Raw genomic sequence first — 25,483 nt, forward strand, 5'->3', positions numbered from 1 at the left:
GGCTTCAGTAGTTGTGGCGTGCAGGCTCAGTAGTTGTGGCACACAGGCTCAGTAGTTGTGGCACACAGGCTCAGTAGTTGTGGCTCGCAGGCTCTAGAGCACAGGCTCAGTAGTTGTGGTGCACGGGCTTAGTTGCTCCGCAGCATGTGGGACCTTCCCGGACCAGGGATCGAACCCATGTCCCCTGCATTGGCAGGCGGATTCTTAACCACTGCGCCACCAGGGAAGTCCCCCGTGTAGGCTTCTGATTCTCCCACAACCTGTGTATGTTGGGCTCAGTGTGTGGGCATTCAGGTAGCCCCTCAGCGCCACTTCTAGGGCGTTACTCCTCTACCTCAGTGTAAAAAACTGTCTCCGTTTGAGGCCTGTTCCATCCTCTTCTGGTGGTGCCTGACCTCGTCTTTCTCCCTGTTCTGGTGACTGCAGTGTGCTTGAGGACAGGCCATCAACCTTCAGCCTCTTTATTCCTTGATCGCCTCAACTTCACCAACCTCCAGCTCCCTCTACTTCAGCCACCTACACATCATACCATTCGCCAGGCCAGCTTCACCCAAGACAGCTTCTAACGCCCCACTATCTGACCACCACTGCACAACTTCCCAGCTCTCCTATGCTTTCAGTCTGCCTAAACCTGATCTTTCACCTCATAGAATCCTCTGGTACCTTGACCTCTCCGTTATCTCACAGGATATCAACCCCCTCCTGGCCTCATCTCCTTCTCGGCCCAGGCTGACCCCCATAACTGATTGTCCAAAACGCTTTTATCAACTCATCTCCCACCACACCCCTGCTTTCTACCCTCCTTGCCTAGCAAAACTGCTGGGCTGAATAAATTTCAGGATCTGCTTTCTGCTCCTACACCACTGCTGCTGAAGTTGACTCGAAGCAATCACAAAACTTTGGGTCTTGGGGACTTCCCTGGTGGTCCAGTGGGTAAGGCTCTGTGCTCCCAATGCAGGGGGCCCGGGTTCGATCCCTGGTCAAGGAACTAGATCCCACGTGCATGCCACAACTGAAACCCAATGCTGCCAAAATAAATAAATAAATAAATATTAAACAAACAAACAAAAACCTTTGGGTCTTGGTACCCAAATTCCTGGCCTCCAACCTCATTATAGGCCTTTAAAACAGCACGACAATCCTTTTGCCCGGCCTTGATTGGCTCCATTCCTACTGCTTTCATTGACCATGCCAAACTTTCAACATTTTCCTCAAGCTTCAGAACTTATTCATGACCCCTTCCCTCTCACAAGACGGTATTATCTTCTACTTTATCAACAAAATCAAGGTCACCCGGCTCACACTACCCCAACCCACCTCACTCCCTCCCCTTCCCTGTTCCCCTCTGGTCTCTGAGGATGAAGGGTCCCTCATCCTGTTCAAGGTCCACCATCCCTTGTGTACCTGATCTTATTTCTTCCAGGCTCTTTGAGAACCTGGCTTCATCTATCAGCTCCTCACCTACTACTGACTACTCCCTCCCCGCAACCTATAAACAGGCTTAATTAAGTCTTCCCTCATCTCAAAAAAAAAAAAAAAAAAGGTCTGGGCTTCCCTGGTGGCGCAGTGGTTGAGAGTCCGCCTACCGATGCAGGGGACACGGGTTCGTGCCCCGGTCCGGGAAGATCCCACGTGCCGCGGAGCGGCTGGGCCTGTGAGCCATGGTCGCTGAGCCTGCGCACCACAACGGGAGAGGCCACAACGGTGAGAGGCCCGCGTACCGCAAAACAACAACAACAACGACAAAAAAAAAGATCTTTCCACAGCCCAGTCCTTCTCAACCACACATTTCTCCCCAACTACTGCCCTGTGTCTTTTCTTCCCTTAGCAGTCAGGTTTCTTTTCTGCACCTACCACAGGGTCTGGCATGTAATAGGTGCCCAATAAATATTTAATGCATGGATGGAGTAGATGAAAGAATAATCTACTCATTTATTTATTTTTACTTCTCGTTCATTCCTCAACGCACTGTAGACTGTTTTCTACCCTCACCAGCATCCTAGTTGAAACCTTCAATGGATACTTTGGGGCTTTTTTTGTTGTTGTTGTTTGAAGTATAGTTTGATCTACAATGTTGTGTTAGTTTCAGGTGTACAGCAAAGTGATTCAGTTATACTGTATATCTTCTTTTTCAGATTCTTTTCCATAATAGGTTATTACAAGATATTGAACATAGTTCCCTGTGCTATACAGTAGGTCCTTGTTGTTTATTTTGTCTATAGTAGTGTGTATCTGTTAATCCCAACCTCCTAATTTAGCCCTCCCCCGCTTCCCCCTTTGGTAACCATAAGTTTGTTTTCTATGTCTGTGGGTTGGATACTTTTGGTTTTAAATGATGAAAAGTTAGAGGTGTTTATTTTCTTTTTCCCATCAATGTATATATCATTCATTCATTCAACAAATGTGTACTGAATACCCACTCTAAGCCAGTTCACTAGCTTGTACTCATCCTGCAAGATTTCAAGACTTAGCCCAGTCATTCCTGATCACCTCCTCTCCCCTTTCAGCAACCTGCACCCTATACTCCCGCCACCAGGCTTGACTGCTGCTCTTCCTGTGCGCACAGGCCCCCTCCACATACCTCTGTTACTGTACTTACCACATTATGTAGAGTTTGCATACATATTTGCCCCCTCTACTCAACTACAAGCTCCTTAACTAGAGACTGTGTCTTATTTCTCAGTAGCCCTGGCACCTCACACTGTACCTGGCACACAGTAGGCATTTAGTATTTTATAAACTGAACTAGATCTCCCGCATCAATTGGTTACTATTTTCTATTTCTCTCACATCTGCCCCCTCCTCTCCATCCTGGAAGCTTCTGCTCCTGTTCAAGCCCATGTCATCTCTCCCATCCTCATAAAACTCACCTGTGACCTTCTTGCTTCCCTCCACACACTGCTTTATCTTTTTCCCAGCTCAGAAAAGCTTTTTAAAGGAACAATGTATATCCACTTTATCTGCTTCTTTTTAAATTTTTTCAACTCTTTTTATTTTTTAAATTAATTAATTGGGTCTGCACTGGGTCTTCATTGCTGTGCACGGGCTTTCTCTAGTTGCAGCGAGCGGGGTCTACTCTTCGTTGCGGTGAGCGGGCTTCTCATTGTGGTGGCTTCTCTTATTGCGGAGCACGGGCTCTAGGCACGCGGACTTCAGTAATTGTGGCATGTGGGCTCTAGAGCGCAGGCTCAGTAGCTGTGGCACACGGGCTCAGTCGCTCCACGGCATGTGTGATCTTCCCAGACCAGGGCTCGAACCCGTGTCCCTTACATTGGCAGGCAGATTCTTAACCATTGTGCCACCAGGGAAGTCCCCAAAATTTATTTTTAATTATGCAAAGAATACATGTACTTAATCTACCCTCCTCAGAGGTAACTACTAATAGCAGTTACCATTTTTACTTTGTTGATTATTCTTGCAGACTTTTTTCTCTGCTTCTATAAACAGAGAGAGAGAGAAATGTTTGTTTTACTGGGAAGGGGCAGATTTATACAAATGGCATCATGACCTGTGTATCATTCTTCAACTTCTTTTTTTCACTTAACAACATGTTTATGTAAGTATATATAGATCTAACTCATTCTTTTACACTGCCAAATACAGTTCCATGGTATGGTTGTACTATAGATCATTTAGTTGCCCTATTGGTGGAAATTTAGACTGTTTAAAAAATTTTTTTCGTTCCATAACCAATGCTGCAGTGAACATCGTTTTTCTATGCTTTTTATGAACATGTACAGTTGTTTCTCTAGGCTATATTCCTAAAGGTGGACCTGCTGGATCATAAGATATTCACATTTAAAATTTTAACAGATACCATCAAATTTGACCTTTACAAAATCTGTATCAATTTATACTCCCAGCAACATGAATAAAATTACCTGGTATTAATGGATATTATATTTTTATGTTTTATTTTTGCAAATCTGATAGATGAAAAAAAGACTTCATTGTTTCATTTTGCATTTCCCTACTCACTGATGAAGTTGAATGACCATCATTTCATATGTTGATGGGCCATTTACATTTCCCCTTCTGTCAATTACTTGTTTATTTCTCATTGAATTGTAGAAGCTCTTTTTACATTTTAGAAAAATCCTTTGCTATACAGGTTGCAAATATTTTCTCCTCATCTGTAGTTTGTTTTTACTTTTGTTTATAGTATGTTTCAATAGACTATTGACTGAAAAAATGCACAACCTAAAAGTTGAGAATTATGTTTTATTTGGTGGACAAAACTGAGGCCTTAAGCCCAGAAGACAGCTTCTCAGAGAGTTCTGAGGGACTGCTCCAAAGAGGTAAAGGAGGAGCCAGGATATACAGGGGTTTTTGCAACAAAAACCAGGTAGTCAGAACATCAAAAGATTACTGTTAATTAAAGAAAACCAGACATCTCAAGTTAATGAATGTAGCACTTTTCTAAGTATGGGAAGAGACAAGAGTCTGGCTGGGCTCATTGAAATCATGCCTTTGACAGGCATCTTAACTATCCAGGGCCAGTATCCTGCTTTTCTCCACCCATTCTGAGTCCCCTCAGGGTGCACTGTTGCAGGTGGCCTCAGTGGCTGCTGGCTTGATGGCCTCAATATCCTTTGTTTACTGAAAAAGCAGGAGACATTTTTCATCCACAAGAAAAAGGTTTTTGTTTTTGTTTTGCTTTTAATTTTAACAAATTTAAATCTGTCAGTCTTCTATGACTTTTGGATCTTGTGTCATGATTAGAAAAGCCTTCTCTAAGGGGTCAATAGCACAATAACTGAGGCAGAAGAATGGATAAGTGACCTGGAAGATAAAATAGTGGAAATAACCACTGAAGAGCAGAATAAAGAAAAAACAATGAAAAGAACTGGGGACAGTCTCAGAGACCTCTGGCACAACACTAAACTCACCAACATTTGAATTATAGGGGTCCCAGAAGAAGAAGAGAAAAAGAAAGGGACTGAGAAAATATTTGAAGAGATTATACTTGAAAACATCACAAATATGGGAAAGGAAATAGTTAATCAAGTCCAGGAAGCACAGAGGGTCCCATACAGGATAAATCCAAGGAGAAACACACCAAGACACATATTAATCAAACTATAAAAAATGAAAGAAAAAGAAAAATTATTGAAAGCAGCAAAGGAAAAATAACACACAAGGGAATCCCCATAAGGTTAACAGCTGATCTTTCAGCAGAAACTCTGCAAGCCAGAAGGGACTGGCAGGACATATTTAAAGTGATGAAGGAGAAAAACCTGCAACCAAGATTACTCTACCCAGCAAGGATCTCATTCAGATTTGATGGAGAAATTAAAACCTTTACAGACAAGCAAAAGGGAAGAGAATTCAGCACCACCAAACCAGCTTTACAACAAATGCTAAAGGAACTTCTCTAGGCAGGAAACACAAGAGAAGGAGAAGACCTACAATAACAAACCCAAAACAATTAAGAAAATGGGAATAGGAACATACATATCGATAATTACCTTAAATGTAAATGGATTAAATGCTCCAACCAAAAGACACAGACAGGCTGAATGGATACAAAAACAAGACCCACATATATGATGTCCACAAGAGACCCACTTCAGACCTAGGGACACATACAGACTGAAAGTGAGGGGATAGAAAAAAGATATTCCATGCAAATGGAAATCAAAAGAAAGCTGGAGTAGCAATTCTCGTATCAGATAATATAGACTTTAAAATAAAGACTATTACAAGAGACAAAGAAGGACACTACATAATGATCAAGGGATCGATCCAAGAAGAAGATATAACAATTGTAAATATTTATGCACCAAACATAGGAGCACCTCAACACATAAGGCAAATACTAACAGCCATAAAAGGGGAAATCGACAGTAACACAATCATAGTAGGGGACGTTAACACCCCACTTTCACCAGTTGACAGATCATCCAAAATGAAAATAAATAAGGAAACACAAGCTTTAAATGATACATTAAACAAGATGGACTTTATTGATATTTACAGGATATTCCATCCAAAAAGAACAGAATACACATTTTTCTCAAGTGCTCATGGAACATTCTCCAGGATAGATCATATCTTGGGTCACAAATCAAGCCTTGGTATATTTAAGAAAATTGAAATTGTATCAAGTATCTTTTACGACCACAACGCTATAAGACTAGATATCAATTACAGGAAACGGTCTGTAAAAAATACAAACACATGGGGGCTAAACAATACACTACTTAATAACCAAGAGATCACTGAAGCAATAAAAGAGGAAAACAAAAAATACCTAGAAACAAATGACAATGAAAACACAACGACCCAAAACCTATGTGATGGAGCAAAAGCAGTTCTAAGAGGGAAGTTTATAGCAATACAATCCTACCTTAAGAAACAAGAAACATCTCAAATAAACAACCTAACCTCACACCTAAAGCAATTAGAGAAAGAAGAACAAAATAACCCCAAAGTTAGCAGAAGGAAGGAAATCATAAAGATCAGATCAGAAATAAATCAAAAAGAGATGAAGGAAATGATAGCAAAGATCAATAACACTAAATTCTGGTTCTCTGAGAAGATTTAAAAAATTGATAAACCATTAGCCAGACTCATCAAGAAAAAAAGGGAGAAGACTCAAATCAATAGAATTAGAAATAAAAAAGAAGTAACAACTGACACTGCAGAAATACAAAGGATCATGAGAGATTACTACAAGCAACTCTATGCCAATAAAATGGACAACCTGGAGGAAATGGACAAATTCTTAGAAATGCACAACCTTCTGAGACTAAATCAGGAAGAAATAGAAAATATGAACAGACCAATCACAAGCACTGAAATTGAAACTGTGATTAAAAATCTTCCAACAGGACTTCCCTGGTGGCACAGTGGTTAAGAATTCGCCTGCCAATGCAGGGGACACAGGTTCGAGCCCTGGTCTGGGAAGATCCCATGTGCCGCTGAGCAACTAAGCCCGTGCGCCACAACTACTGAGCCTGTGCTTTGAAGCCTGCGAGCCACAGCTACTGAGGCCCACGTACTGCAACAAAGAGTAGCCCCCACGCACCACAACAAAGAGTAGTCCCCGCTCACCACAACTAGAGAAAGCCTGTGTGCAGCAATGAAGACCCAACGCAGCCAAAAATAAATAATAAAAAAAAATCGTCCAACAAACAGAAGTCCAGGACCAGATGGCTTCACAGGCAAATTCTATCAAACATTTACAGAAGAGCTAACACCTATCCTTCTCAAATTCTTCCAAAATATAGCAGAGGGAGGAACACTCCCAAACTCATTCTACGAGGCCACCATCACCCTGATACCAAAACCAGACAAAGATGTCACAAAGAAAGAAAACTACAGGCCAATATCACTGATGAACATAGATGCAGAAATCCTCAACAGAATACTAGCAAACAGAGTCCAACAGCATATTAAAGGATCATAAACCATAATCAAACGGGGTTTATCCCAGAAATGCAAGGATTCTTCAACATACGCAAATCAATCAATGTGACACACCATATTCACAAAATGAAGGAGAAAAACCATATGATCATCTCAATCGATGCAGAGAAAGCTTTGGACAAAATTCAACACCCATTTATGATAAAAACCCTCCAGAAAGTAGGCATAGAGGGAACTTTCCTCAACATAATAAAGGCCATATATGACAAACCCACAGCCAACATCATCCTCAATGGTGAAAAGCTGAAAGCATTTCCACTAAGATCAGGAACAAGACAAGGTTGCCCACTCTCACCACTCTTATTCAACACAGTTTTGGAAGTTTTAGCCACAGCAATCAGAGAAGGAAAAGAAATAAAAGGAATCCAAATCGGAAAAGAAGAAGTAAAGCTGTCACTGTTTGCAGATAATGTGATACTATACATAGAGAATCTTAAAGATGCTACCAGAAAACTACTAGAGCTAATCAATGAATTTGGTAAAGTAGCAGGATACAAAATTAATGCACAGAAATCTCTAGCATTCCTATACACTAATGATGAAAAATCGGAAAGTGAAATTAAGAAAACACTCCCATTTACCATGGCGACAAAACGAATAAAATATCTAGGAATAAACCTACTTAAGGAGACAAAAGACTTGTGTAAAGAAAATTATAAGACACTGATGAAAGAAATTGAAGATGATACAAACAGATGGAAAGATATACCATTTTCTTGGATTGGAAGAATCAACATTGTGAGAATGACTCTACTACCCAAAGCAATCTACAGATTCAATGCAATCCCTATCTAACTACCGCTGGTATTTTTCACAGAACTAGAACAAAAAATTTCACAATTTGTATGGAAACGCAAAAGATCCCGAATAGCCAAAGCAATCTCGAGAAAGAAAAGCGGAGCTGGAGGAATCAGGCTCCCTGACGTCAGACTATACTACAAAGCTACAGTAATCGAGACAGTATGGTACTGGCACAAAAACAGAAATATAGATCAATGGAACAGGATAGAAAGCCCAGAGATAAACCCACGCACATACCATCACCTTATCTTTGATAAAGGAGGCAAGAATATACAGTGGAGAAAAGACAGCCTCTTCAATAAATGGTGCTGGGAAAACTGGACAGCTGCATGTAAAAGTAGGAAATCAGAACACTCCCTAACACCATACACAAAAATAAACTAAAAATGGATTAAAGACCTAAATGTAAGGCCAGACACTATCAAACTCTTAGAAGAAAACACAGGCAGAACACTCTATGACATCAATCACAGCAAGATCCTTTTTGACCCACCTCCTAGAGAAATGGAAATAAAAACAAAAAGAAACAAATGGGACCTAATGAAACTTCAAAGCTTTTGCACAGCAAAGGAAACCATAAACAAGACGAAAAGACAAACCTCAGAATGGGAGAAAATATTTGCAAATGAAGCAACTGTCAAAGGATTAATCTCCAAAATTTACAAGCAGCTCATGCAGCTCAATATCAAAAAAACAAACAACCCAATCCAAAATTGGGCAGAAGACCTAAACTGACATTTCTCCAAAGGAGATAAGCAGACTGCCAACAAACACATGAAAGAGTGCTCAACATCACTAATCATTAGAGAAATGCAAATCAAAACTACAGTGAGGTATCACCTCACACCAGTCAGAATGGCCATCATCAAGAAATCTACAAACAATATATGCTGGAGAGGGTGTGGAGAAAAGGGAACACTCTTGCACTGTTGGTGGGAATGTAAATTGGCAAAGCCACTATGGATAACAGTATGGAGGTTCCTTAAAAAACTAAATGGAACTACCATATGACCCAGCAATCCCACTACTGGGCATATACCCTGAGAAAATCATAATTCAAAAAGAGTCATGGACCACAATGTTCACTGCAGCTCTACTTACAATAGGCTGGAGATGGAAGCAACCTAAGTGTCCATCAACAGGTGAATGGATAAAGAAGATGTGGCACATATATACAATGGAATATTACTCAGCCATAAAAAGAAACGAAATTGAGCTATTTGTAATGAGGTGGATAGACCTAGAGTCTGTCATACAGAGTGAAGTAAGTCAGAAAGAGAAAGACAAATACCGTATGCTAACACGTATATATGGAATTTAAGAAAAAAAACAAATGTCATGAAGAACCTAGGCGTAAGATGGGAATAAAGACACAGACCTACTAGAGAAGGGACTTGAGGATATGGGGAGGGGGAAGGGTGAGTTGTGACAAAGCAAGAGAGAGGCATGGACATATATACACTACCAAACGTAAAACAGATAGCTAGTCGGAAGCAGCCGCATAGCACAGGGAGATCAGCTCGGTGCTTTGTGACCGCCTGGAGGGGTGGGACAGGGAGGATGGGAGGGAGGGAGACACAAGAGGGAAGAGATATGGGAACATATGTATAACTGATTCACTTTGTTATAAAGCAGAAATTAACACACCATTGTAAAGCAATTATACCCCAATAAATATGTTTAAAAAAAAAGATGTGGCACATATATACAATGGAATATTACTCAGCCATAAAAAGAAACAAAATTGAGTTATTTGTAGTGAGGTGGATGGACCTAGAGTCTGTCATACAGAGTGAAGTAAGTCAGAAAGAGAAAAACAAATACTGTATGCTAACACGTATATATGGAATCTAAGAAAAGAAAAAAGGTCATGAAGAACCTAGGGGCAAGATGGGAATAAAGACACAGACCTACTAGAGAGTGGACTTGAGGATAGGGGGAGGGGGAAGGGTAAGCTGTGACAAAGTGAGAGAGTAGCATGGACATATATACACTACCAAACGTAAAATAGATAGCTAGTGGGCTTCCCTGGTGGCGCAGTGGTTGAGAGTCTGCCCACCAATGCAGGGGACACGGGTTCGTGCCCTGGTCTGGGAAGATCCCACATGCCACAGAGTGGCTAGGCTCATGAGCCATGGCCGCTGAGCCTGCGCGCCTGGAGCCTGTGCTCCGCAACGTGAGAGGCCACAACAGTGAGAGGCCCGTGTACAGCAAAACAAACAAACAAACAAAAAAACAATAGATAGGTAGTGGGAAGCAGCCGCATAGCACAGGGAGATCAGCTCGGTGCTTTGTGACCACCTAGAGGGGTGAGATAGGGAGGGTGGGACGGAGGGAGATGCAAGAGGTAAGAGATATGGGAACATATGTATATGTATAACTGATTCACTTGGTTATAAAGCAGAAACTAACACACCGTTGTAAAGCAATTACACTCCAATAAAGATGTTTTTAAAAAAAGCCTTCTCTACCCCCAAAGTTATAAAAATATTCTCTTATATTTTTTCCTCATATTTTTAGAAGTTGTTTTCAATCCAACTGGAATCTATTTTTGTGAATGGTGTTTGTGTGGGATGGTCTCATCTTATGTTTTCCTAACGGATGGCCTATTTTCCCAGCACATTTTCTTTTTGTTTTGTTTTGGTTTTTTTGTGTTACACGGGCATCTCACTGTTGTAGCCTCTCCCGTTGCGGAGCACAGGCTCCGGACGCGCAGGCTCAGCGGCCATGGCTCACGGGCCCAGCCGCTCCGCGGCATGTGGGATCTTCCCGGACCGGGACACAAACCCGTGACCCCTGCATCGGAAGGTGGACTCTCAACCACTGTGCCACCAGGGAAGCCCACATTTTCTTGAATAGTCTATTCTTTCCTTGCTAACTTACAAATGCTAAATTCCCATAGAAACATGGATTTGATCTTGGACTCATTTTTCTGTTCAATTGCCCCGTTTGCTATTCTTTTCTTTTAATAAATAAATAAATTTATTCATTTATTTATTTATTTTTGGCTGCGTTGGGTCTTCGTTGCTGTGCACAGGCTTTCTCTAGTTGTGGCGAGCGGGGGCTACTATTCGTTGCGGTGCACGGGCTTCTTATTGTGGTGGCTTCTCTTGTTGCGGAGCACGGGCTCTAGGTGCACAGGCTTCAATCATTGTGGCACGAGGGCTCAGTAGTTGTGGCTCTCGGGCTCTAGAGCGCAGGCCCAGTAGTTGTGGCACACAGGCTTAGTTGCTCCATGCCATGTGGTATCTTCCCGGACCAGAGCTCGAATCCCTGTCCCCCACACTGGCAGGTGGATTCTTAACCACTGCGCCACCAGGGCAGTCCCTCCTTTTGCTATTCTGATGCCTTTACTTCCTTACCTCCCATTCACTCATGGCAATCTAGTTTCTACCCACAATTTCCCTGGAATTATTATTCCTAAGTGTATTAATGACCTTCATGTTGCCAAACCCAATGGATATTTTTCAGTTTTTATCTCTCTGGACACTATTTATCATTCCCTCACATATGCTACATAATACAACTCTCCCTTGATTCTTCTACCAATAAAAGTCACGATCATAACAATATCTTCTGTTCGTTAGTTACCCCGTGCCAGGCACTGTTTAAGCGTTTCCTATGCCATACACGTGGAGTATGCCTCACCCATAACCCTCTGGGTAGATATCAGTATTATCACCATCCCCACTTTACAGGAAACTGAGGCATAAAGAATTTAAGTGCCTAGTTGTAGTGTAAGCCCTGACAGTTGTAACTTGCATTTTTGTAACACAAGTGTCTGATTTAAGCTTTGATTTTGGAGGCATCCACTTCAAAAAGGCACCTACTTCAAGGACAGCTATCACGAATAAACACACTGCCAGCCACAGAAAGATAAGGAACCAGCCCCGTCCACCCCCCCACCCCAGGCGTCCTTGTTTTAAAGATATTGGTGCATTTCTATAACTGACCATTTAGGCCACTTGTTTTTTTCTCTCCCCACGTGTTAAATTCCTGCTCTTATGTTTTACATTCACCAATAAAGAGTAAGCCCGCAAAACCACAGGCCGCCTACCCTCGATCCCTATGAAAGCAGAACCCCAGGCCCAGGTGCTCTCGCTCTCTTTCTCTACCCTCGACCTCGCTGTGTAGCCCCGGGTGTGCCTTGTCCTTTCCAGAAACTGTGAGTAATAAACACTTTGTTCCCCTCCAAGTTTCCTGACGGTTATTACTGAGGGCGTCTTGCAATCATAATAAGAACCACAAGGGCCGGTCCAGCCGCAACATTGGTTATGGATAGGCTGAGACCAGCACAAAATGCTTGTCCAAGATCCCTGAGCTAATAAGTAGCAAGATGGGATTTGAACCTAGGTCTGTCTGAGACCAAAGCCTGAGTTCCTAAGCAACACCCCTTTCCAGCCTGTCCTCTGTCTCCCTCTTGAGTTCCTTTTGCTTCAGCAGCTTTCAGATGGTGCCCTTCATGATATGGCCTTCGTCACTGCTCTTCTCAGTTTGCCCCTGCACCCTGGGTAAAGCAGGGCCTTCTGATGCTCTCTTTCCGTGCAGCTGCACTGACCTATCTATGTCCTCACGGCCCTGTCAGAATGGAGAAAACACGGCTTTTTATTACAAATCCCTGGAGCTTACTCCACTTCTGTTCCCCAGCCCATTTCCCGGAGGCTTCTCATTTTTACTTATGCGAGTTTGTATTATTTGATATAAGCTCGTATCACATTTATAATCAGGAAAAACAGTAAGGATATTAAAAATAGAAGAGAAGTAGGTTAGCCTCTAAGGGGCAAGAGAAGTAGATTAGCCTCTAAGGGGCTCTATCAGTTTGGCCCTCCCAAACCATCATTATGCAGGCGTTTTCCAATGTTAGATATGTCGACTATATGTTACTGAGAACTGTGAAAAATTTAATGGACGAGATGCTGAGCGGTCTGCAGCTGAGATTAATCACTCATATTGTGACCCAAATAGCCCCTTTTCCCCAGGGTTTAATTTATTCTCCACCAAACAAGATTAGCACAATAAGCAGGCCTATACAGAGCAGAGGTGTCCTTCGTCTAGAATTTCAAATGGAAAACAGAATTCAGTTCAATTATTAAGGAGCTAAATATATTTATTCACTATAAGGCAATGAGTATGGCTGTTGTTATTTTAAGGGAGAAATAGAAGAATTTGGGATACAGTTCATCTGAGAAGCAAGGGAATCCTCAAAGGATGAGCACTGCTCGAAATGATGAGTGACCTTTTCTGGGAAGAGCACCTGTGATAACCATGTGACTTTTAGTTAAATGCAGACGGTGCCTGACGCCCTCCCCCTCCCTCAACCCAGCCCTCATCTCGTCCTCATCTGAGCCTCACTCCAGCCCTCACTGGCACACCATTCTCAACCACCCACAGTCTCTCCTCCTACCTCTCTGCTTATTCCAGCTCGGTCTCTTTCCAGGATGTCTTTTCCTCCATCTGCTGACTTAACATCCTCAGGTTTTTATCTTTAGCCCAGCGTTCATCTCACTCGGCTCCAATCCCTGGATGATCTTACGTGTGTCTGTGGCTGGAACATATCACCTATACCTTGATAACCCAAGTCTGTTTACAGCGCAGACCCTCTCCTGACCTCTAACCCTGCATATTCAGCTGCCTATCCTCTCTCGATGGTCCGCAGGCAGCTCAAACTCAACACTTCCTAAACAGAGCTGATTCTTCTTAAACCTGGTTCTTATGGTAACTCTTACTGAATGCTGCCAACCATCTGTCCACCCTCCAAAGCCAGAAATCCAAGCCTCATTCTAGGTTCTTCTTTTGCCCTCCTAACCCCCAAGTCCTGTTGAGTCTACCTACTCAGTAGTTATCAAATCTGTCTCCTCTTCCCTGTCTCAGCACCTGTGTCATCGCTGGCCTCGATCAAATTGGTCCAACAGTCTCCTAATTGGTCTTCCTGCTCTCCAGCCCATCTCCATACTATCCCAAAGCCCCCTCTTCAAAGGCCAATTCGACTACATCATTCTACTTCATAAAGCTTTTCAGTGGCTCCTTATCTACACATTCTACAAACCCCTCCATGATCTGGTCCCTGCTTACCTCTTCAGGCTCATCTCCCCTCACTTTTCCCCCAGCTCACACCAAGCACCGGCCCAGGGGCACAGCAGGTATTGCGGGGCCCCAGGTTTACACGATTTGAAGGGCCCTCCAAGAGAGATCAAACAACACAATGACTAGAAATTAGTTCCAGGGCTTTGGAGGTGCGTGAGCAACTGAGGGCCCTGAAACAAGCTTCACTAGCTCCACAGTAACTCTACCCCTGGTCTAGCCAAACAGAGCAAGCTCAGTCCCCTAGAACATGCCACAGTCTTCCACATCCCTTTGCCTCTGTACAAGCAGCTGTCCCTGCCCGGGATGGGGTTCCCAACCTTCCCTTGTCTGTCCAGCAAAATCGTTCACCCTTCAAAGGCCAGCTCAGGGGCACCTCCTCTGTGCAGGCCTCCCTGACCTCCCTGCATGGAGCTGACTGTTCTCTCCTTCATGTTCTCATTGTAGCTTGTCCTTTACCTCTGTGTACCCTGTCCTTTACAGAGCAGGTCACACTCAAAGGAACTTGTTTGTTTAAGACCAGGTTTCCCGTGAGTCTTTGCCTCAAGGGCAGAGACAAGGTCATTCCTTTTTAGACTGTCGGAGCACGACAGTACCTGGCTCAATAAATAATGTCTGTCGAATGGAATAGAAAAACATCCTCCTTTTGGCAAAGCGTGTGGAGTAGAACACTGCAATAGACAGGGACCCTGGGCGGAGGCGGCGCTAGTGAGCTCTGCTGCCTGCCTGCATCACCTGAGAGGTCCAGCGGGACCCCAGTGGTGAGCTCCTCCCCGTGGCCTCCCAGTAGCCTCCCCGCCCCACCGCCTCCCTTACCTGTCCTCCTTGTTGATCTGGTCCCCGAAGCCCACTGTGCTAACAATTGTGAGCTTTAGCCCCACGTTGCTTTCTTGAAGGTCATATGTATTGGACTGGAGCTGGACACCCGGCTGTGTGTGGGTGGCTGGCTCCCCCTCGAACTTGGTGTTGAACAGGGTGTCCATGAGGGTGGACTTGCCCAAACCTGTCTCTCCTGAAAAACAAAAGAATGAATTATGATGCATTCACACAATGACCACGCAGCCATTACACATGTTTCGGATACATATTCACTGACATGGGAAAATGTACACGGTAAGACACTAAGTGAAGAGCACGTAGAACTACATGGACTATTTGATCTCAGTTAAGTGAAAAAGAGTATAAGGAACTGCACCAACATATTAGCAGTAGTCATCTCAGGATAGTGGAACTGGGGTAATTTTTCTTTTAGTCTTCATATTTTTGTGTTATTTGAAAATTGAGTATGCATTGTTTTTATAGTCAGAAAAAGAAACCATGTTAAAGGCAGTGATGGCGAGGTAGAGTTATGCCTAGAAAAACACTGGAAGGGCGTACAATGTACTCTTACCAACGGTCATGTCTGGGTGGTGGGGTTATGTGCACTTTTCACTTCTTTCTTTATGCTTTTCTCTATTTTCCAAGTTTTCTACAAGGAACGTGTATAGCTTTCATAATAAAAATTTAAGGGCTATCTTCAAGTTTACAAGAAAGGGACAGCAGTCCCTCATCAAATAAGTATCCTCTCCTCTCAGTCCCCACCTCTCCCAGCCAGGCCCAGACAGCACCCAGATATGCATCCCAGTGGGGAGACCATTTTTAGCTAATGGAGAGGGAATTTAGCAGGCCACAAATTATTCTTCCCTTTAAATTTCAAACAAGCCAGTCAGTTGTTTGTTTAACTAACAGGCTGCGGGATACTAATAAGTTAAACCCCTGGAATTTCAAAACCACTGGCTTTCGCACCAGGGCAACGAGTCGGGGAAGGGCTGCGGGGACTGGTGAAGGTTTGTGGAGGTTATTCCTGAGAGACGCAAAGGATGTCAAGTCACTGCCAGGAACCAAGGACTGCGCTTTGAAGACCCGGACTACCCTGCTGTTCCGCTATCATCACCCCTCTTCTCCCTCTGCCTGCTCACAACCCTTGAGATGTGGGAATTGACACACCTTCCCAGTTGGGAATGGGGGGAGTGGGTTTGCCCTGGGCAAATCCTGGCCTGGAAGGTCCCCTCTTGTGACCGACAGCACATATCTGCAGGGCAGTCCAGGGCTAGGGTTCGAGCTGCACAACCCATAACCGTAAATGGTCCATCTCCCCTCCCACCTCTGGGTGTGTCTAGCTTTGCATCTTGCAAACCTCTTTTATCCGGAGTAATGAGCTATGAATGCAGGAGGTGCTTTTAAAAATATCTGTCTATGCTGAGAGCTTTCTGTATGTGGAGGGATCAGTGTGAGAGAGAGAGAAAACAAGGAGAACATTCAACTCAGCCTGGCTACCCGGCTCCCCAGCCCAATTTCAGAGCCAGGTCTGACTAATGTGGTTGATTGCCAGGGTGCAGGGAAATGGTTCCTCACGCAGATCGTGCTTCCAGCCAGGATCTGTTATACCTACTAGCAGCAAAGACTCTCCCAGAAGAGGCCCTTTTCTCCCTCCCTAAAGGAACAGGAAGTATTTGGGTCCCCAGAAAAACTTGGGGAACACAGGGTGGCTGCCTCTCCCTAACTCGCCTTCCCTCTGGGCGTTGAAGCTTAAGCTACATTTTCGCCGGCCTTTGTCCGTGCCTAATACATTGTCCATGTACATCCCCACTTTCAGACCCTCTCTCCCGTTCTGTGAGCTCTTTGCTGAACGCCCCGCAGCTCCTAGATCGGGGCGGCCCCTGACTCCCCAGCACCCAGAGCTGGCTCCCTGACTCCCTGATCCTAAGACTTCCCAGAGAGCAGGGGATGGGCAACTTCTGGTACTCCCCGGAGCGCCTAGCAAGAGGCTCACACAGAGGCCTCAGGAGCAGTACCACAGAGGGAAGGGCCCGCCCTGTTTGCGCAGCTGTAGAAAGGCAGGCCGGGTGGGCAGGGCAGGGCAGGGCAACGGAGAAAATGACCACCCGGACGCCTGCCAGTGCAAAAGGGCTGTGGAAATTAGATGCTCAATGATGAGTGTCTGGAAGAAAAGACCCGGCGGGTGTCTAGGGAATTGTGATAAATGCAGCATCAGAAGAGGGCAGAAAATCAAGTGTGCTTGTCCCGTTCCAGTTTTCCATCAATGTGGAGCCTGGGGGCGGGGAGGGGTGGGATCTCTCTCTCTCGATCTCTCTCTCTCTCTGTCTCTCTCTCTCTCTCTCTCTCTCTCTCTCTCTCTCTCTCTCTCTCTCTCTCTCTCTCGATGGCTGCCACAGACCCAGCCTGAGCCTGGGATGTTGTCCTGGGCCCGGTACTGAGCAGGGGAGGGGAGCCACTCTCGGCTCAACTCAGATCAGGTCAGCAGATTCCACACCCCTGCAGGAAGGTAGGGACTTGGCAATTAGATTCCAGCAGGAAACCTGAGGAGTCCCGAGGGGTCAATTTCTCTCTCCTCCTCCCTCCTCAGAGTGTACAGCGGGGTTTCTTAACCCTTTTTAAGTCATCTCCACCAGCCCAGAGGATTTCCTCTCACTTGACTTAATGTAGATAGGATCCTGGAAACACCAGCTTTTTAAAAAAGAATTCAATTTAAAACATGGAATATGAAATCTGCTTTTTCAAACTATACTCCCTGGGCTAGTCTGATGTTGACCTCTCTACCGGGAGTTCAAAACCACTGTGACAAAGAAAAGCTTAGCCCTTTTCCTCATCTGCTGTTAACATTTGCATCCTCTGGTACCTTGTGCAATTAAGTCCTTGCAAGTGATGAAATGCAGAGTCCCAGGCAGGTTATCACTAAATGACTGTGACCTAAGCCTAGCCCTTCCCCTTCTCTGGACTCCAGTCTCTTTTTCCATAAAATGAGCAGGTTTGAGTAGTAATAATAACAGCTATTGCTCCTGGAGCACTTACTATGTGGGCGCCACTGTAAATACCTTACATATATTTCCTTATTTATTCCCTAAAATAAGACTGTGTATTAGATAATACTACTATTTGTCCTTAATTTACAGATGGATTAACCGAGCCACTTCCTAGCTGTGTGAATGTGCCCCTGCTCTTCAGCCTCTCTGCACGTCACGTTCCTCATCTATAAAATGTGGAGGAAGAAACTGGCCCAGGGTCACAAAAGTGGTATGTGGCAATGCCAGCATTTGACCGCAGGCAGTCTGACACTGGAGCCCATGCATGTTCTAGTGCGTCCCATAGGTGTGATATGTTATTTCATTCAGTCATTCGACAAATATTTAGAACCTTTAATAGGACCCAGGCACAGGTTTAGGAGCCGGGGATACAGCAATGATCAGGAGAGCTAGTCTCTTCCGGCTCCGAATGTTGGAATAAACCAAGAGAAACATCTTTGAGTTCAACCGGAAGGTGTCCAAAAGGGAACTCTCCAGGAACTCCTGTTGGCCAAGGGAGCCTATGGATGGGGACGAGGTCCTGCCTGGCTCTGTGACCTTGCCCTCTACTTCTTCCTGATCTTGCAGAGACCTGGCAAACAGGGGTGTGCTGGAGCCGGCTCGCCCGGCTTCCTGCAGTTCTTCCCAAGCCCATGTGCAGTGATGTCATGTTGGCAGCTTAAAACCAGCTATGGTGGGAATAATGACAGCACAAAAATTGGTAAATGCTACAAACCACGGCAACTTTTCTCCTGAGAGTGGGTGGTTTGACGCTGACCAGCACACCACCGCTGGCAGCCTGTCTCAGACAGGTGGACGGCTGCCTCTCCCAGAGATGGAGAGATGAAACCATCGCTCCCTAACCCTGAGAGAATGCTAGCTGCCCTTCCCCTCCTCCTGCACTGAGCCTCAGTCCTGCTTCTCTTGTATGTTTTTTTTTTCCAAGTTCAACAGAGCCTAGTTCAGCCTGGAATCCTGAGCAGTTTCAAAGTAAATATTAGCATTATGACCCTTTGTGCTCGTCACAGGCATTCTCTGTTGCTGGCACATTCAGAGGGCTGAGTCTCTTTGGGGCTCTTTCCCAGCAGAACGTTTGCACTGCCGACTCTAGTCGTTCCTCCAACGCCTCCTGTACTATATCTAGAATCCTGGGATCCGAGTGATTTCCAAAGCTAAGCTAGTAGACTGGGAGTGGGCTAGTAGATTTTTTAGAACAGGAGGGGGACCTCAGCCCACTCGGTAATTACTGTCAACCATAGCGTCTGTTGGAGAGGAGCCATAATATGCTCACACCCATGTGCCTGGCCCTCTAAAAATAATGATCGTAGGTGTCATCATCAGTGCCCTTATGTATAAATTACGCTCTTGATTCATAAAAATTCTCCCTCTCCATGCCAGCATGCACATGCGCACTTATGCACGGAGGGTACTCACTCCGCTAGGCTGGGGCCTCTGATCAGCAGCCCAGCACCACAATAAACAATACTGTGATAAAAATATTCTAGATCTCTGTTAATAACCAAAGCCAGTGTTACCATAATTTTACACTTAAAATGCCCTATCGGAAAAGAAAAGAAAATCCTTTGGGGAAACATATTCTATGCCCAAACAGAACCATTTTATAATCGTCATTAAGGGAGTAAAGTTGACCGTTATGCACAGGCAGTAGGCATGAAAGCATGGTCGCTGAAGGTCCTGCGAGAGAAACGATCACCTTCAGCAGCCAAGCTACGGATCCTTCGCCACGTCGGTGACGCTACCCAGTCCCACGGCTGGGCTGAGATTGCAGCCTTAGAGCCACCGTAAGCCGCCTGTGACTTTGGCCCAAATTGTGGGTTCTCAGAGCAATGACAGGCTTCTGAGCCCAGCCAGAGAGGCGGATGCATGAGTTGCAGGCTTTTTTTGGATCAGGGATGGGGAATGCAGTTAACCAGCCTGGGCGGGTGCATCCAAGGGGTGCACCTGCACGGCTAAGAGGGGAGCTATTAGGGCAGCCGTTTCCTGAAACTTCATAAGTAGAGAGAGAAAGAGGAGGTGACTCCTTGGGTGTGAGGGTCTCCTTTCTACCCTTCCCCTCTTGGAGGGTCTGTCCTGGGCAGTTGAGCGATTCCATGCCCGCAGGTGCACAATGAAGCAGCTGCATATGTACGATGCCTGGGTGGGTAGGGGTTTACTATTTCTCCCACTTGGGGCTTCCCTGGTGGTGCAGTGGTTAAGAATCCGCCTGCCAATGCAGGGGACACAGGTTCCACCCCTGGTCCGGGAAGATCCCACATGCCGCAGAGCAACTAAGCCCGTGCGCCACAGCTACTGAAGCCTGCACGCCTAGAGCCCGTGCTCCACAACAAGAGACGCCACCGCAATGAGAAGCCTGCACACCGCAATGAAGAGTAGCTCCCGCTCGCGGCAACTAGAGAAAGCCCGCGCGCAGCAACGGAGACTCAACGCAGCCAAATATAAAAATAAATAATAAAGAAATAAAGAAATATTTCTCCCACTCACTTTGCCTTGAGCTTGGCTGCCTCTTCCTCCGGGCCCTAGGGGAGCCTGTGGACCACATGTCCAACTACCCTACACTGCCGCCCCCAGAGAGCCATCCTGACCTATGCGGCCTCCCTCCTAAAGCTTCACTAGCCCACCCAATTGCACTTGGTTTGAGAGACTGACGGGGGTGGGCCTGTCACTTCACTTCTCATCCCCTCAGCTTCAATGCAGGTCACCCGGAGCTCTGGGAGGAATGCCAAGGGACTCCAATATGTTCGTGTGGAAGTTTTTCAGTAATCAAATGTTATGTGAAATAAGTTGGCCATCAGCCAAAGATGGGAGAGATCTGGCAGTGCTAATACTGGACGTGATGGTATTTGATCTTGATGTCGATCACCATGACTGCTGTTTATTTTGTATCCCTCTCCTAATAGCACCTCATCGTAACCATGGGTAGACTTTTGGCATCTGAAGAATTAACAGCCTAGATCTGGACTCTCAGGCCCATGATATGTAAATCCGTGAAGCACATATTTTCATCTCATAGGTTCCAAAGCTGGTGCGTGAGAGTGAGTCATTTCACTAGTGAGTGAGCCTAGCTGACTGCCTGTCAACCATACTTAGAAGTGGCTTTGTTTTCTCTACTTGTCCTTGAGTGTGTAGCTAATTCTCCGACAGAAAATGATCTGAGGAGTGCCAGGGAGGGAGAAGAAAAAACAGAGTCCAAGAAAATGAATGACCTTAGTTACAAAACAGAACTTTAGACTACATTAGAGAGTAGAATATCCAATTCAGTAGTGGTTCACACCCTCAGTATGAATGAATTCCCCGTATGCTCTGTACAAAAACAGGAAAAGGCAATTAGCAAAAGTGTTCCGACCGGGCATGAAAACTGCCATTATTATGGTATTTATAGAACCATTAAGGTTTGGAGGTATGTCACTAAAAATATGCAGGTACGCCTTACTGCACTGTATATTGAAAATTTTACACTGTGATCGTGTTTGCAAATTTGGGATTATTTAAGGTCTAAGGAGAGATTCTCAAAGAATGTCAAGGAACTGCTGTTCCTGAGACTTGCTTGGCTGGTGCTTGACAGTTTCCAAAGTGCTTCTGCATTCTCAAGAGATGTCTCTGGCAGTGGTTACCAAAGCAGTGGGAGGGACAAAGGGTCAGGCAGACCTGGGTCCCTGTCATGGCTCTGCCACTTATTCTGTGTTGCCTCAGGTAAGTCCCTTATCCCCCCGCCTCCCCGAGTTTCTTGGTCTCCGTCTGTTCCATGAGGATACGAATGCCACTTGGTCTGTTCACTTCCCAGAGTCCTAGTAAGGACCCAAATTGTTAACATGGGAAAGTGTTTGAGAAATGTAGTGAGTGGCTCCTGCGGGGATAACTCATGCGTTCATTTCACATACATTATTGAACTCTCTTCGTGCTGTAATTAGCACAGTAGAGGTGACTAAGACATGGTTCCCACACTTGAGACTAAAGGTCCAGGCACAGATACACTTAAAGGGAATAAAAAGAACTTGGCACACAGCTGTGTGGTGCCTGCACAGAGCTCAAACTGTACCAAGCACAGCAGGGCTGCAGAGGAAACAGACAGACCCAACCCACTGCCCACAGCTGGTAAGCAGGCATCTTTCCACAGCCATTACCTCCCTCCCAATTCTGCCCTAGCTCCTATTTTCTGCAGTCAGAACAAGCCTGATAAGAGTAGCTGAGCCAGCCAGCTCCCTTACAGAATTTCCACTGGGTGTCACGCAGCTCAGCTCCCCCCAAGGTATGGCCCCGCATTCTGGTCTGGGCAGGGAAAAATGTAACTACAGCCAGCTGCTCACCAAAGCAAGCAGAGGGATAAAAGAAGAAAAGGGGCAGAAACACTCCTGCAAATAGATCAGAATGACACACTATTGAACCTAATGACCTGCAGAGCCACACCTAGCCATTAAGGATCCATATTCTGTAATAGAATTTCCTGCTATGGAAATACTCACCCACGCACAGGATGTTGAAGCAGAAGCCCTGGCTGATTGACTGATTCACCAGCTGGTCGGGCAAGCTGTCAAACCCCACATGTCCAGCCAGGGGGACAGTTCGGCAACCTTCACCCTAATTTGGAAGGGGAGGGAGGGGAGAAAATGAAAATGTGCTTAAGAGCAACCTGGGTCTCACTTCCCCATCCAAATGCTCTCTGTGCTAGGAATTAACACCCACTGGGGCCCATCTCCCCTTAGCTAGTCCCTGATCCAAAGCAAAATGACCCATTCGCTTAGAAATCATGGATTCTTGGGTACAGTCATCCTTGAGGCTCCATAATGAACGTCACATAGTTCCAGACACAGCAAACTACAGAGGCGGCTTGTAAGGGGTGGGAGGGCGGGGGGGGGGGGGGTCAGGGGATGAGAAGGTTCCCAGCCTTGGGTTAATTCTCCTCACAGAGACTCAGTTTCCTTTCACATCTGTCAAATGACATAATATTACCTTACAGATGATTGGGAGACTCAAATATGCCAACACATGTAACGAGCTTAGTACAATGCCTGGAATACATATAAGTGTTCAGTAAATATGACAAAGGGACTTCAAAAAGCAATTTCTCTTCTTGGGACTTCCCTGGTGGTCCAGTGGGTAAGACTCCTCGCTCCCAATGCAGGGGGCCCAGGTTCGATCCCTTGTCAGGGAACTAGATCCCGCACGCACACCGCAACTAAAGATCCCTCATGCCCATGACTGCCATCTGGCAAGATTGTTACCCTCACATATCTCACCCCACACCCTCCAGTGGAGTAGTCTCAACAGACAACCATATGCCATCATTCAGTCCTGGGTGGTATATTCTGGGCCCCAGAGGGGTACCTGAAGACAGCTGGGTTTTATGAGTGGCCTGCATCACTCAGGGCTACATTCACCCCCTTTTGCTTTCCCTCACCCTTTTCTCCATCTTTTTATCAAAGCAATCAGAAAAAGATGTAAGGGGCTTCCCTGGTGGCGCAGTGGTTAAGAATCCGCCTGCCAATGCAGGGGACACGGGTTCGATCCCTGGTCCGGGAAGATCCCACATGCCGCGGAGCAACTAAGCCCACGTGCCACAACTACTGACCGTGAGCTCTAGAGCCTGCGAGCCACAACTACTGAGCCTGCATGCCACAACTACTGAAGCCCGCGCACCTAGAGCCCATGCTCCGCAACGAGAAGCCACCGCAATGAGAAGCCCACGCACCGCAAGGAAGAGTAGCCCCCGCTCACCGCAACTAGAGAAAGCCCGCGCGCAGCAACAAAGATCCAACACAGCCAAAAATTAATTAACTAATTAATTTTTTTTAAAAAAAGATGTAAGTTTCCCACTGTTCATTCTTGGTCCTCAAGACTGCAGGGGAGACAGAAACCTAAGAGCCAATATGCTTTCTCGATGGAGCCTCCTACTCAGCAGGCATCGGAAATTGGGAGGGACTCAGAGTTGAGGTTTCCTGAGCCATATATCATCACCCCCGGCTGCCTCTTCCTGTGTCCAAACTCAGCACCATGAAACTTCAAGTGCTCCAGGGCGTCTGGTCCAAGTGCCAAAAGATGAGGAAAGGGAATTTTCAAACTGAAGACAGTGAAGGCAGCGGGGAGAACTCCACATCTTATTCTTAAAGATTTATTTCATTGTCAAGCCTCACCCAAACACCTCCCACGTGCCCACAGTTATCTCCCACCTAGCCCAGTGCTGTGAGAGCCCTAAATAGCAGAAGAAAGAGTATGGCCTTTATTCCCTAGGCAATGGGGTTTGAAAGGGGCATTTTGAGTGTTTTGAGCAGGGAGGGCCATGACACAAGTAGTCTTTTCAAAAGATCATTCCAGCTGCAGGGCGCTTGATCGATGGGAGGAGAGAGGGAGAAGGGGCAGGAAGACATATTAGGAGAGGACTCCAATAACGCTGAACTGGCAGAGTGACAGACAGCCAGGCACTGTGACGATTAATGCTGCTTGAAGTGAACTGATCTGACTTGGGACTCAGGAGGGAGGAACAAATTTGAGAGCCGTCCTACAGAAAGGATGAGACTCGGTGAATGATTGGGCAGAGAGTGCGGGAGCAATCAAAGCTATAAGGCTGCAAGGTCCTGCGCCTGGGAGATTGGATTGATGGCACCAAGGGCAGAAAGAGGGAAGCCAGGAAAGGGTGCTTTAGTGGAAAAGTCGAAGATTCTGGTTTTAAATAGCCATTATTTTAAAATTACACTTATCAGGTTTTTTATAAGAGTAATCCATGTTCGCTGTAGAAATTTTAAAACATATGGAAAATTATAAAGAAGAAAATAAAAATCACCCATAATATCACTCTCCAGAGACAGTCACTATTAGTATTTACATGTATTTCCCTACAGTCTATATATAATACTTTTTTTTTTGTTTGTTTACAAAATAGGGATAATCCTGTATATTCCTTTTCATCACCTGGCTTAATAACCGGACACTTAATATAGTATGGATGTTCTCTTGAGTAATTAAGTATACTTCTAAAACATTACTTTTTTGGCCACATAGAATTCCATTGTGGGAATTTACCACATTTTCTCAACCAGTGAAATGTCTTCCACTACTAGACATTTAGCGTGTTTCCAAGTTTTCAACATTGTAAGTAATAATTCTTGTTCTTACAGGTTTGCATAGTCTCTGATTATTTCCTTAAGCTAAATTCCTAGAATTAAAGCCTGTTGGGTGCAAGGCCACACACACTGGAAAGACTTTGGTACACACCGAGAAATCATTCAACAGAGAATATTACAAATGTCTATTTCTAACGCCAGTATGCGAGAGTGTCTGTTTACACATACTTAGACCAGCACTGAGTTTGAGGC

At 45.2% G+C, this 25,483-nt stretch overlaps 1 protein-coding gene across 4 annotated transcripts in view; it reads right to left on the reverse strand.

The window, feature by feature from the left end:
* The window catches only part of SEPTIN6 (septin 6), a 64,519-nt gene that overhangs the window by 26,718 nt on the left and 12,318 nt on the right, over nt 1-25,483 (reverse strand). For 3 of the 4 annotated variants that reach the window (XM_065900724.1, XM_065900723.1, XM_065900725.1), the window contains 2 exons: nt 22,637-22,751; nt 15,130-15,325 (listed from right to left, as the gene is read on the reverse strand). In XM_065900724.1, the coding sequence (XP_065756796.1) occupies nt 15,130-15,325; nt 22,637-22,751 (311 nt within the window). Of the gene's footprint in view, nt 1-15,129; nt 15,326-22,636; nt 22,752-25,483 lie in introns of those variants that run through there. The other variant, XM_065900726.1, reaches the window with a different exon arrangement.

This window comes from Phocoena phocoena, chromosome X (genome assembly GCF_963924675.1).
Source record: "Phocoena phocoena chromosome X, mPhoPho1.1, whole genome shotgun sequence".
NCBI lineage: Eukaryota > Metazoa > Chordata > Mammalia > Artiodactyla > Phocoenidae > Phocoena > Phocoena phocoena.